At 39.5% G+C, this 13,510-nt stretch overlaps 1 protein-coding gene across 1 annotated transcript in view; it reads right to left on the bottom strand.

Moving 5' to 3' along the window:
* Positions 1-483: 483 nt before the first annotated feature.
* The window catches only part of gabrg3 (gamma-aminobutyric acid type A receptor subunit gamma3), a gene marked incomplete at its 3' end in the record, with an annotated part of 79,574 nt that continues 66,547 nt past the window's right edge, over positions 484-13,510 (bottom strand). Inside the window, exons 5-8 of the mRNA XM_083970444.1 lie at positions 9,866-10,003; positions 8,278-8,430; positions 2,115-2,314; positions 484-762 (exon numbers count right to left, since the gene is read on the bottom strand). Coding sequence (XP_083826570.1) covers positions 484-762; positions 2,115-2,314; positions 8,278-8,430; positions 9,866-10,003 — 770 coding nt within the window. The remainder of the gene's footprint in view (positions 763-2,114; positions 2,315-8,277; positions 8,431-9,865; positions 10,004-13,510) is intronic.

The following is a 13,510-nucleotide window of genomic DNA, read 5'->3' as shown; positions in this document are numbered from 1 at the left end:
ATGTAACTCAACGCTCTAAATGAGAGCAGCCATAATCAGTCAAAGCCAGGCTCTTGTATTTTTTTTTTTTTTTTTTATAAATCATTTTTCCCTGATTATTGTAGCAGATACTATCTACCCCTCCAGAGGAAGGCACTATGAATGGTTTGAATGTCCTTGGATTTTCATCAACTGGATTTGACTGATGGCTGGATAATAACGTGCCTGTGCGTTCCCTTGCTTGCAAGTCAGCCTCCTGATTTAGAAGTTTAGGGGTAACAGTACACAGCACATGCACATCTTTGTGTATGTATTGTCACTATAGCACACAGTCCATCCTGTCCTCCCTGCTCTGCACAGGCCTGCAGTCACACTATGAATTCATCTCCAGGTAACTGCTTCAGGTGAGAGAGTTTATTTGGTGTTACCTTTTTATTATTATTAAGACTTAAATTTCTTCTGTGTAATTGTGCTGTCCTCCTTTTGAAAACCTCCTGCAGTGTGCTAAAGGTAGAGATAGCCCACCCAGTAGACGATGTTGAACAGTAAGAAGGAGGTGGGAAAAAAGACGCGAGAGTACGCGTCCAGGTCGAGCAGATCTATGTGGACGCGTCCTTTTCTCCATGCGCCGTCTTTACACTCCTCAAAGCAGCAGAAGAAGCTCTGGCAGTCTTTTCCATCCAGACAGTCGTAGACACAAGCGTCTTCAAAGTCCTGCCAGTACAGTGAGTTGTTCAATGCGATGACGGTGTGTGGGGGTCGTACATCCAGGACAGAGTAGTTCTGAGGAGAGACAGACGGAACAGGAAGCAAAATTATCTGAGTTTAAATCATGGTGATTACATGAGTGGGGTTTTCCACTGCTGCAGACGAGAGGGTTGATGAGTTTTTTTAGGGGGAACTGGAATAGAAGCTGCAGTAACTGAATTGTAACAGGTTTTACTTGTCTATTTTTCAATCACCATACACAACACCTAAAAATTAAATGTGTACATCAGCAATCTTATTCCTTCTGTAACACTGACTTACGAAACAGAGACTGTAAAAAGAATGATCATTTAAATTTCACTTCTGTCCTGCAAATATTCATGATCTACCCCGCATCTAATCTGCATCCTTCATCCTGTCCTTGACGTGTGATGAGAAAGCTTGTTTCGGTGTCAAGGTGCTCTCTGGGCTGCCTCTGGCAGATCTGCATTTCAAGCTTCACCTTTGTGTTTGACTGTGCAGATCTACATGGCTGCACTGAAACAGTCATGTGTTTCATCTGCTTATCTAGTCCTGCACAGTAACACTAAATAGGAAACACTACACTACCTGATATTCTGTGATTGAAACAATGTTAAACTAAATTGATTAACTAAATGTTTAAACTGTCAACTCTTAGTCTTGGTCAAGATGTTTCCCTAATTTGTCATCTTGTGTAATTTTTGCAATAATAATGCATCAGCTGCATGGAAATAAAGTGTTTTTAGATATTAAAACCAAACAGATATGTTATGTAATCTGAGAAATGACAGTCATTTGCAAACATTCTTCCAAAAGTGCAAACAGAAGGACAAAGTAAAGGTCTGTTGATTTGTCATTCAGGCATAAAACCTGCATTGATTATTAAACTACTGTAAGTAGGAACCAAACACTGATGATTTATGACTGTAAAACTACAGTAACTATACCATATTTAATTTTGAATACAATTAAAACAAGCTAAATAAGTACATTTCATATGAATATTACTCACAATTTATTCCGCAGTGCATTCATTATAATGCATAGTTTGTACCTAAAACTACAGATGAACAATGGTTTTATGCACAGAACATGAGGTGACTGTCTCTGCTCCCTTTCCTTAGTTGTTGACGGGTGGAGACGGCCTGTTTGTCTTGTCAGACTGATGCAGTGTCCCCTAAAATAGTAACAGTCTTATCAGAGGAGCTTAAAAGGGGCAACATCACATCATCTCAACCCTGAAAGGTTTTCTCACTTCCGTCTGATGATAACAGAGAAATCTGCCTTTGTAACAAGTGACAGTAATCCTGTACATAAGGACATCGACTCAATCTACATTTGATCATTGTCTTATCACTGGGGGGTCACTGCTGTGGGAGCATTTAATAGATTTGAGGCCAACTTACAGGTCTTTTATGTTCCATGCAGCTGGGTCGTCTGGTGCAGTAGGAGTAGTAATTTAATGTTGCATACTCCATCAGAGCAGCGAAGACAAACAGGAAGCAGACGGTGACGAAAAGGTCCATGGCAGTGACGTAAGACACGCGGGGTAATGACGTCCTGGCCACCGTACTGAGAGTTGTCATGGTCAGTACTGTGGTTATACCTGAAGGTCAGAGGAAGGACACACTGATGTGATGGAGGGCTTTGTATTGGATCTATTTTCTGTTTGATTTTGACATTGAACAATATGTAAAGCTCATATCTGCACCATTTCATCTGCTTGTAAGAAGCCCAAGATGATACTGTTTTTTCTGATTAATAGCAGGACCTGAGATCATAGACTAAACTCCTCAAGAAATGTTGCAAAAAGAACACACAAAATAAAATACTGTCACTCATTTGAAGGCATAATCAAACTTGACTGAGTGTTCAAAATGCAATTGTTCTGAAGAAGATGAGCTGGGGGATGATTAATTTAGTGGATCCTGAACAGTCAAACATTGACAGATATGTGTCTGTTTACCTCAATGTCATTCATAATCATTGGACACACGACAAGTTATACAGCCGTACAGCTGTCTTGTGCAATTATTAAAGACAGCAAATACATACATCATCTCTTGAGAACAAAATATATGTGTGGGATTGTTGGGCCTTGAAGGATGACTGCCCTCTACTGAATGTCATTCTAATTTTAAATGTGCAAAGTAGAAAATGTGTCAGATGTCAGAAACAAAACAGGAAAACTCCACAGAGACAGACACCAAACAGATGCAAGATACAATTCATGACTGTGTGTGTGCACAACAAGAAATATGCAAACACATTATTTTAGTCTGAATGATAAAACTACATTGATGGTTCCACTTTATAGATCTCACTGACTGAGAAATCCCCTCATTAATCCGTTTGTGTGAAAACACACTGTGTTTGTCACAATGAGCAGGTACAAAGAAGAAGACAGAGCAGTTTCAAGGCACGAATATGTATCAATTTACTATATTCCAGTCACCCCACTATAACTTCCTGTTTGACTCTGAGCTTCATTTATTGGGACTAGAGACTTTCAAGGTTACCAGACTTGAGATTAGTAACAGTTTACCAAGTGCCTCATAAATAATAAGATATGATGCTAAAGAAACTTTAAGCAATCAAACGCAATCATTTATGTCTGTTCATGAAATGTAAAATTGTTCTATAATCTATAATGGTTATAATTTTTGCAAGCTCCATGAAGTTGGTTTTAAATTATGTGCGGTTTTTATTTGACTGTAACTTAAATCACCTTGGAAAACCTATGTGTACACATTGTGTACATATTTGTGTACACATTTTTTTTTTTTCTGCTCTTGTTGTTGTTGTTTTTTCCGGCAGCATAGACGCTTTCTAAAAAGAAAAAAGGAAAAAGATTGCCGTCTCGATCGTCACGGCCTACTGCTGCTCTCGTCTGTTACTGACTTACTCTCACTTTTTTCCAGCCATCTCGCGTTTTTAGTAACGTTGGGTTTTAAAAATGCCGCTTATTTCGGGGCTTTCTCTTAGCGTCACATCCTGCTTTGAGTCTGACCAATCAGCACAGAGTAAGGCTGTCTTTACACTGCACGGTTCAAGTGGCCCAATTCCGATTGTTTCCTCTCAAGTGGCTCAGATTGGATCTGTAACATGAATGTGTAAACGGGACAAATGCCATTGAATCGGATATTGTCAGATCAGATTCAGGCCCTTGTTATATGTGGAAATAAATCAGATACCAATCGGATATCTGCCAATGCGTCTGCAGTCTAAACAGACAGATCGGATCTTTCCTGGCAATGCGTGTCATACGTCATCAATGATAATATTAATTCACGTGCCCATGCGTCTCGCTGAACCTCTGTAGTCCGTGATTGACACGTGGGTCTGACTTGGACTACCGTGGCCAGCTGTGGCCAGCTGTGGTCACTGTCACAGGCGTTACAGTGTTTCATTTTTGTGGTGTCCACGCGTCTGTTTTTTTCCCCCCCTCACTAGTTATTGTTTTCATATAGGCCTACAGCAAAATTAATTTCTATGCGGATCAATACGAGGGCAAGCGAGGCAGTGTGGAAAAAAGAGAGTGCGCAAGATAAACACCAGACTTCACGTTTTCCTACCGGCAAAAACTGAACCGAGCCGATAAGAAATCAAGAGAGGAAAAACAAACATTGTATACAAATGTGTGAGGCTGTCCCGTCCTCACTACGTGAGCGACGGAGGATCGAACGGTGCACAACTGTCACCGTCACTGTCAGCTGCTCATCTCACAGCAGCTCCGCTCCACGCAGGCACTACGTTATTTTGTACGTTCACTTTGTAAGTGACGTGTTGTATATAAACTCTGAACACCAGACTCGCCTTTGTTTAAAAATATTATTATATTATTACATGACAATCTCCTGAAATCACTAGTTTATTTCCAGCGGGTTGTTTCATGCAAGCACAGCAGGTGTAAATGCAGATCAGATATCAGATATGGGTCACTTCTGATAGAACATGTAAATAGACAGTCAAAAAAATGATATAGGATATAGGATAGGATAATTAAGGATAAAGGATATAGGCAACAAATCGGAATCGGCCGCCACTAGCAGTTCTGACGCGAGTGCTAACGTTCGGGCTCTACCTCTCCCCAAGGTTGTTCACGAGGTGTGTGGCCGCAGACAGTCCTGAAGGATCTGTTACTCCTCAAGCCTGTATGTGATTAACTGTAGGTACATCAGTGTTGTTTTCGTCAACGATGAAGATGACAAAATTATTTCATTGACGCCCCTTTTTTTCATTACGATAACGAGACGGTGACGAAATAAACATGGCTCTCTGATGACGAAAACATGACGAGATGTGTTTGAGTTTTCGTTGACGAAACGAGAACGGGTGTCAATGTTAGTGGTAGGGCTGCGATTGCCTCTAAATTTCATATTGTGGATTGTCATTGCTCTAAAGCTTCACACGATTTAGCAACGGCTCCGTCAAAAATAGAACAATGTGCTAGGACGCTGCTGAGACGAGCCGCGGTGCGCCCGGTGCTTGTGATTAGAGTGGCAGCCAGGCAGTGATCAGCTCTGGCGCTGACGGGTAGGTGGTCAGACGTTCAAAGTGCGTGACATTTCTGCTTATTGTGCGTGTAATCTGACAATTAAAACCTAAAAAGTATCTGCAATGCTGCTGCATCCCATCCTTGTGTGGTCACGCCCACCACCTGGCATGCAGCGCACATTCTGCTCAACATACTTGATGTCACTCGACGAGAAGATATATGGACATATTTTAAATATAATCCAGCAGAAAAATAACTGAATGCACTACGCTCACCACTTTATCTGTGTGTAGGCTAATGGATAATCTTTAGACCAGAAAGTATTTGCCTTTGGCTGGAAACATTGTATGACTAAAACCATTCCTTTATTATTGTAATTATTGGTGAAAATAGCTGATCTACAAGCTCACAATGTAATGTATGTATGAATTTATAGATCTGCTATTTTCACAACTTAGATGTGACACTCCTGTATGATGAAGTAAGGCGTCAATTCATGAAAAAACAAAAAAGTTAAAAAGTTGAACTATGGAGATAAAAGGTTTCTGCCCAACAGCAATCTCCAATAGCCTACTTATTGAATTAATTTGTTAAAAGACTTTTTTTTTAAACTAAAACTGACTAAAACCTTTTTGAGTTTTCGTCGACTAAAACTATCACATATACAGTAGAAATGACTAAAATTGACTATAACTAATAAGTATTTTAGTCCAAAAGACTAAGACTAAATCTAAAATGCCTGCCAAAAACAACAGAGGTACATACATTGCATCCTTCAATACTATGTGAAAGAATAGAATAAAATACAAGTAATATTATTTGATATAATATTTTGTATTTCAACCACAATTAATTGAATTGAATGTCTTCTTATTAAAATGTTAGACGCCGACCGGTTTCGACCTCGCGGTCTTCGTCAGGGCGTCGGAGTGCCTGAAGTAAGCTTTTTTGCTTTTGCTCTTCTAACTTTGGACTTTTCAACTTCATGAGCACCTGAACAAACTGCCTGGAGTCAACCCCTCACCTGTGAGCACTCTGTAACTTTTTTCTTTAATTGAATTGAATATTGAGTAGTTTTGCAATTAATCATTTGATCGCCCTAGTTAGCATGCTATGGTGCTAATTGAAGATGGTGAAACAACACCTCCTAAACATTAGTAAGTTAGTTAGCAACGTCATTGTGAGCATGATAGTTTTCAGTTTAAAAGCTTCTGTGTTAAATTGTAGCCACATAGAAACTATATTGAGTTGCCATTCTAAGTTGTTATGGTGGAAATGCCCTTTTTTTCTTATTAGCCCATGACCTATGTGCCTGGCTATCTGACAAATTTAAGCCCAACATCCACTAACCCTTTTTTCGGCTCCACCAACTCCTGAGGGAAATATCTGTCTCTCTAGCTGTTCAGTTCGTTAACTTTGTCAGTTTGCTGTCTGGCAGGTGGGCTGCACTGGCTTTATCAGAGCTATTTTGCAGAAGACAGTTGTGTGCTGTGTCTGAGACACTGATGGGAGCAGTGGAGGTAACTAAATGTCAGGTCACGAAACCAAAACTATGTGCTCAGAGAAGCTAAAATGCTCCACAGTCCTTTATTATTGTGTATATCGAACATAGTCCTCTGTACTTTAGAGGAACTATATATGATACAGTATTTACTTAAAAAAAAAAAGATGATGACAACTTCAAAATCCCTAAGCTAATGTTTTGATTCTGACTAACAGCAGATGTTGATGTCACTCAGATTGATGGACAAGAAAAAAGCAAGCACCCCTGTATAATTTAATTCCCCCCTCTCACTCCTCCATCAGTATTATAGAGATAAGAAAAAAACAAAACATCTGCGACTGTTTCACCAAGGTTCCCATGGTAACAAGCTGGTCTCATTTCAGGCGGACATCACACACTTTTCCTTTGGCCTCTGCTTGCCACAGTGATTACCCTCACCTTCCTTCTGCTGATGCTGTGGCACAGATTATGTAGTTTTTGCTCTCAACAATAGAGCAAGCAGGTTTGTGGAGGAGAAACTCGAAATGCATTTATCTTCACTGACAGCTTAATGTGGAGGAAATTGTGAGGTTCGGCATTGGATGTGTGAAACATACTGCAGAGGGTTTGAAACCAAATGTATGTGTTGGGGGGGAAAACGCTGGTAAACTGTGTGATAACTTGTTACAGGGCGAAGTTAGTACTATAACTATTTGTTATTTTGGCTCAAACCTTAAGTGAAAGCTTTGCTGCCCTGGGTTGACTCACCCAGTCTCTTTGCGCTTTATCTTTACTCCCACTCTTATCCCTACACCTTTACAATTAGCCCACAACTACGATCCATTCATTATCTGCATTCTTTCTCCAGGTCTGACTGCATGCAATTGATCCGGATGTTTTTAAAAAAGGTTAACTGATTAATGTCACTCTAGCTTCATTTAGTACGTTTGTCCCTCTAATCAGTGGTGAATGTACAGTATCGAGTTGACAATAATACAACAGTGTGTGAGGAGAAGCTGAGGTTTAGCTGACAGTTCTTCACCACTGAGAGAGGCTGCCACACATGTGTTTTCATCAAAAGCCGAATGAACAACATGCATTCATACAAATGATCCCAAAGTTAAAAAAAAAAAGCCAAACATTTTTTCAATTTTTTTTAGGTCTAAAATTTTGAAATTGCTGAAAACTTACTTAGAGTAGCATTTTCCCATATTCCCCAATTGAAGGGCTGGGCAATCACAGTTTCATTCAAACGTGAATAATGAATAAAATGTTGAAATGAAAAAATGGGATAAAATGACTGAAATTATTTACCTTCACCAAAATGCTCCACAGGACTGCAACAACAAAAATCGTGTGTAAGAAAGGGAAAAAGCACAACAAAACAGAAGAAGCACATGGCTTGACTCAAGTTAAGAGGCAAACAAATTTCCATGTGTGACAGAAAACGGCACATAAAGACTGGAGCATACTGAAAGCAAAACAAAATTGAAAAGTGAGAATGCGAACGGAAACGTTGGATTTTCACACACACACACACACACAGACACACTTTGTACGGAGGCAGAGCTGCTGGGAGTCACAGTACCTAAAGCCGTTCTGGCTGGTGTGGCGTCTTTCTTGATCCAGAAAGACACCCAGGAGAGGACCACGGTGAGGATGCAGGGGATGTAGGTCTGGATGGTGAAATAGCCCATTCTCCTACTTAGGTCAAAGTACACTGTCATCACCACATAGTCCCCTATGGAAATGAAAGACAACACAAGACAGCAGAGACAGCTGTTCATTGTGCTAGACTAATTAATATAGGGTTAATTAGCCACAAGATTTTTAAAAAAAGTAAGTAAACATTGAGTTTTTTTGTTTTGTTTTGTTTTTTTGGCAAACTAGGTCAAGAGGAACACTATCTGAGCCTGTATCACCAGATATAATTACAGTTGTGTTAGTAGTTATGTATATTTTTTTATAAAATGTTGCATTGTTGTTATGCACTAACTTACAGTATAACTGTGTTTACTGACTAAAAGTGGTAAATGGCCCCACTGGGTTGAAGCACAGTTTTGCATTATGTTTAGACTCGTTTCCAGGGGCGTCCTGTTAAGATTCAGACTCATGAGAAATCCTGTATGCAAATGATGGATAACAGTTCTAAAAATAAAAGCGCAGAGTCAGCTCTATGCAGATCACATCCAGCTTCCTTTTTTATAGCACATTTTTCTTTCTTCAGCTGATTTCAGTTATTACTTTTAGGGACATTGTACTGCATTCTAAATTATTATATGTTGTATTATCAAATTAACAGTGAACCATTTTGGTGACACACAATAGTTCTTCGTGTGGTCATTTCCCTGCCCACACAAAGTTCACTTCACACTTATGATGTGTATTCATGGTTTTCTTGGCAGTGCCTGACTGCCAAGATAGCAATGTCACTTCACCAACATTTTGGCAAAGCTTTTAGACCAAAGCTATAAAACTATAAGTGGTTTTCTGCATCTGGCTGTAAAGTTGGACATTTTAAAATGGGAATCTGTAGTGTCGACTCTTGCAGTCATTTGCTGCTGCTGCTGCTTCACATTTACAGCACTCAACTGGTGAACCACAGTGTGGCTTTTGATGTGGAGGACTATCACAATGCTGTTTGTGTTACCACAGTAACCAGCGGTGTTGCCAGATCAACCATGACTGACTCTTGAGGATGATAACTTCAAATTCTGTCACTGACAATATGAGAGCTTATCATTTGTCTGTAAAGGACGATTAGTTAACAACTTGCTGTATCTGGTGACGATGATATCTTAATAAGAACAATTTACTCAGCTGGACACCTGAGAAACAGTCGACAAAGAAAAATCTGTGCCAAACAAATTAATGTGATTGACTGAAGAGTGGAGAGATAGAGCTCTGTTTTGGAAACTTGTTCCTTCAAATTTTTTTGTGGCAAGTGATGATACGACAGCAGGTGGTCTGGTTAAAGAATTCTCTATGGAGGAACCACCAAGGAAAACTTGAAACTGAACAACAAAGTGTGGAAGGAGGAAAAAAATATAATGAACTGAAACTGATTCTGCTGTAAAATATATAAAACATGTGTGTTATCTGTGCTGACGCTAAATGTCGATACGTTTCCAGCTCGTCAACGCAACTGTTCATCTTTGAGTGCTTCTGTTTCTTACCTGCTGTAGTCTTTATTATGTCTGTAGTGTTTCTCAGACCCATAAAGTCAAACTGGTAGAGACGCCAGGACTTCTGGTCAGCCGCCTCCACAGAGTTCTTCCTCCACTTGTAAATCATCTCATCTCGTGGGTATCCATCTGCAATTACACAGAGCATGTGTGAGTGTGACCCCTGGCGCTACATGGCACATCCTAATGATGGATACTCTGTACAGACAGACCTAGGGCCACCTAGAGCAACATTTGTCTTGTGCTGGAGGCTGGCTAATGAAAAGACAGTCTGGAATGAAGATAGAGGCAGAAGGAAAGTAGATTAAATGAAAGCTTTGGTTCAATAATGTACTGAATCCATCTTGATGTTGAGTCTGACCTTCACATGATGTGCATGGAGCCTGGGAGTGCTTTTACAATCGATCATGTGAGGTTAATGATGGGTTAATGATTCAATTTCTGCTTTGGTGTCACACCAGCTTGAATCTTTCCTGTCTTAAAGAGACACATAGTCATTTCCAGTGGAAAAGCTAACAAAATTATGATATTGGCTGATAGCAATTTGATGTAATAGGCATTCAATTAAGAAAATCATTAACTATGAGGGAAAATGTTACTCAAACTACTAATTGTTTTCAAACATGCTTGATGAATGTATTTCATTAACATTTGCCACAATTCTCTCGTTTACCATTAATGGCGTCATTAAAGATTCAGCAGCAGATTTGCTACTCTGATTTAAAATGCTCGGAAAATAGTAGTTTACTGTTAAACAAAGCTCTTTAACTGAGCAAACCTTTATGAATGGCAGCAGTACATGGTCAATGCTCTGTTCAACATTTGCATAAAACATTAGTGATGGGCTCATGGCACAATTCATGATTAATTTATGAAAAAAACGCAACAAACATTAGCCAACTTATATCAACAATATCTTAATATCTCTGGTCATATTTGGCTAGTGTTGTGTAATGCTGTTGTAGGACATTAAGACATTATTAACTAAACTAGCTACCAACTAACATTTGAATTACATCACGTGTAACTGATTTCTCAATTTGGTTTTCAGAAAAGAAAAAAATTACACAGATATATTGATATCCCACAGTAATAATACACATTTTAAAGATGATTTATTAATATTAAGCATCTTAAGAGAATAGAGCACAATTTGTCATGTCTGTCAGTTGCACATACAAGCACTGTATATACTATATTCTTACTTTATGCCTTCTTCTCCCAAACACCTGAATATTTCAATGGAAATACCTCTCTCATGTGAGATGTCAACAGTCAAAGTTAGTAAAAAAAAACAAATATGTTTCAAAATTAGTCTTTTGGGAAGAAACTCCTTTTTTGTGTTTCCCTATGCAGTGTGTTGGTGCTGAGCCAAAGTAGAAAATAGTTTCCCAAAGAGGGATTTCCGCTCTATTAAAACAACTTAGAAAGCAATCACAGTGGGTTGACAAATTGGTAAGGTGCCGCCAGAACAGCTTCAATGCACCCTGGTATCGATTCAATAAGTCTGAACTGTCAAACACCATTTTTCCAAAAGATACTCCCTCACTTGATGACTTGAATGGAAAACACACTGTCTAACATATTGGACCAAATTATCTTATAGTTGCATCAACTGGGTTGAGATGTGGTGACTGTGAAGGCCACAGCATCTGATTCACACATTTTTTGTACTCATCCAACAATTCGGTGAACCTTTGTGCTTTGTGGAAGTTTTTATTCTTATTTCTGAGATCAGACTGCTGTAACCAGTGCTAAATACTGTAGCAGTGGATCTATTAATGTCCATAAGGACACGAGGGACAACTGCATCTTACAGCATATGGACACTTAAGAAATTCAACATCTGATTGTCTGTATTCTCTCTGAACTTGTGAAAAACTGATCTTTACCAGACTGATTATCTGGCACTGACACATGATGATGCATTCGTCATCTGTTTTGTCAGTTGTGCTGTAGTTTCAGTAACTGCACTTTAATCATCTGCATGTTTGGTCAGTCATCTGTTTCTGAAGAAAAATAGGCCAGTGTCTCAGTGTGACAATTTCAGCAGAATCCCATGGAAAAGGGATTATCACGACTATACAATAGAGAGATTAATTTACAACAGCAGGAAATTGCAAAAGCTCTCTGTAATGACCAGGAAATGAAAAGGTCCAACTGTCCAAAAACAGGTAAACAGTCTTACGTTAATGAGAGTTACAATGTTCCACTTCAAAACGTACTATGATGCGTGTCTAAGTTTTTTTTTTTTTTTGCATGTCTAGAATATAATAATATAATAGAATATAATAGAAAATACTTTATTCTTCCCCCTGGAGGGAAATTCAATTCCTCCAGCAGCTTACAAGACACATGGAAAAAAAAACACACGCACACACATAGCAATAAATAACCTAAAATGATATAAATACGAAGTAAAAGTGTATAGCCTAACAAATGGCATTGTGCAGGATGTCCTAATCTTTCTTTTCTGCAGGTCAGGGAGATGAGCCTGTTACTGCGGCTGCTCCTGTGCAGAGGGTGTTGGGGGTCACCCAGGATGGCTTTCAGCTTACAACCCATCCTCCACTTAACCACAGCCTCCACCAGCTCCGCTCTAACAAGTACTCTGCCAAATACCTTATTAAAACACATGTCACTAGAGTTAAGAGTTAGACTATTTCCCTACGGTGGCCTGGAGGTGCAAACCAACATTACAAAATCCGAAACACTTTTACAAAGCTTGAGACAAATTTACATTTTAGAAAACATTTTTGCATATCATAAAACAAAATTACATTACCATAACACATTTACAAGTCCAGAAACAAATGTACATTTCAGAAACACTTTTACAAACACAGAGACAAATTTACAAGTGTTGAAACACTTTTACAAGTCCCAAAACAAATTTACAAGTAACGTATCAACCGTAAAGGGAATGTACCAACTACCAGAAGTGATAACGGGAGCAGCCAATATGAGTTGTTGTTGTTCATGGTGACCCAAGATGGACAGCAATCGGTGTACTAACGTTTCCATATTCCGCACATTCTGTGACAAACTGTAAACTGTCTTGTCTGTAACAACATCTATTGCACGTCTGTCCGTCCTGGGTGAGGGATCCCTCCTCTGTTGCTCACCCTGAGGTTTCTCCGATTTTTCCCTGTTAAAAGGGTTTCCATGGAGTTTTTCCTCAGTCGATGTGAGGGTCTAAGGACAGAGGATGTTGTTACGATGCCATGTAAAGCCCTTTGAGACAAACTGTTTGTAAAAACGGGCTATACAAATAAAATTGCCTTGCCTTGCCTTGCCTTGCTGTCACCGGCAGTAGACTAGCCTAGTGAATTTGCCACCGTCATTGCCGGCACCTACACCGCAGCAAATTTACATAAGGGACTTTGTAAGTAAAGCAGAAGTAAGTGGTCCGGTCGTTTTCGCTAATGCTGCGTTCCAGGCAGGCTTTTGAAATCGTAAATTACAGCTTCAAGTCACAACTTACGACTTTGTAGCGTTCCAGGCAACCCACTCGTGTTTTTCCGACCTGTTTTACCGGTGAAAGTCACTATAACGGCCACTCGTAACTTCCGACCCGTGAACTCGTACCAGATCAAACTGGTACAACTTCACAGGTCGGAAAAACAGGAGTTACGA

This window comes from Trachurus trachurus (genome assembly GCF_905171665.1).
Source record: "Trachurus trachurus genome assembly, chromosome: 4".
NCBI classification, from domain to species: domain Eukaryota; kingdom Metazoa; phylum Chordata; class Actinopteri; order Carangiformes; family Carangidae; genus Trachurus; species Trachurus trachurus.
This window is presented reverse-complemented; position numbering and strand designations above follow the sequence as displayed.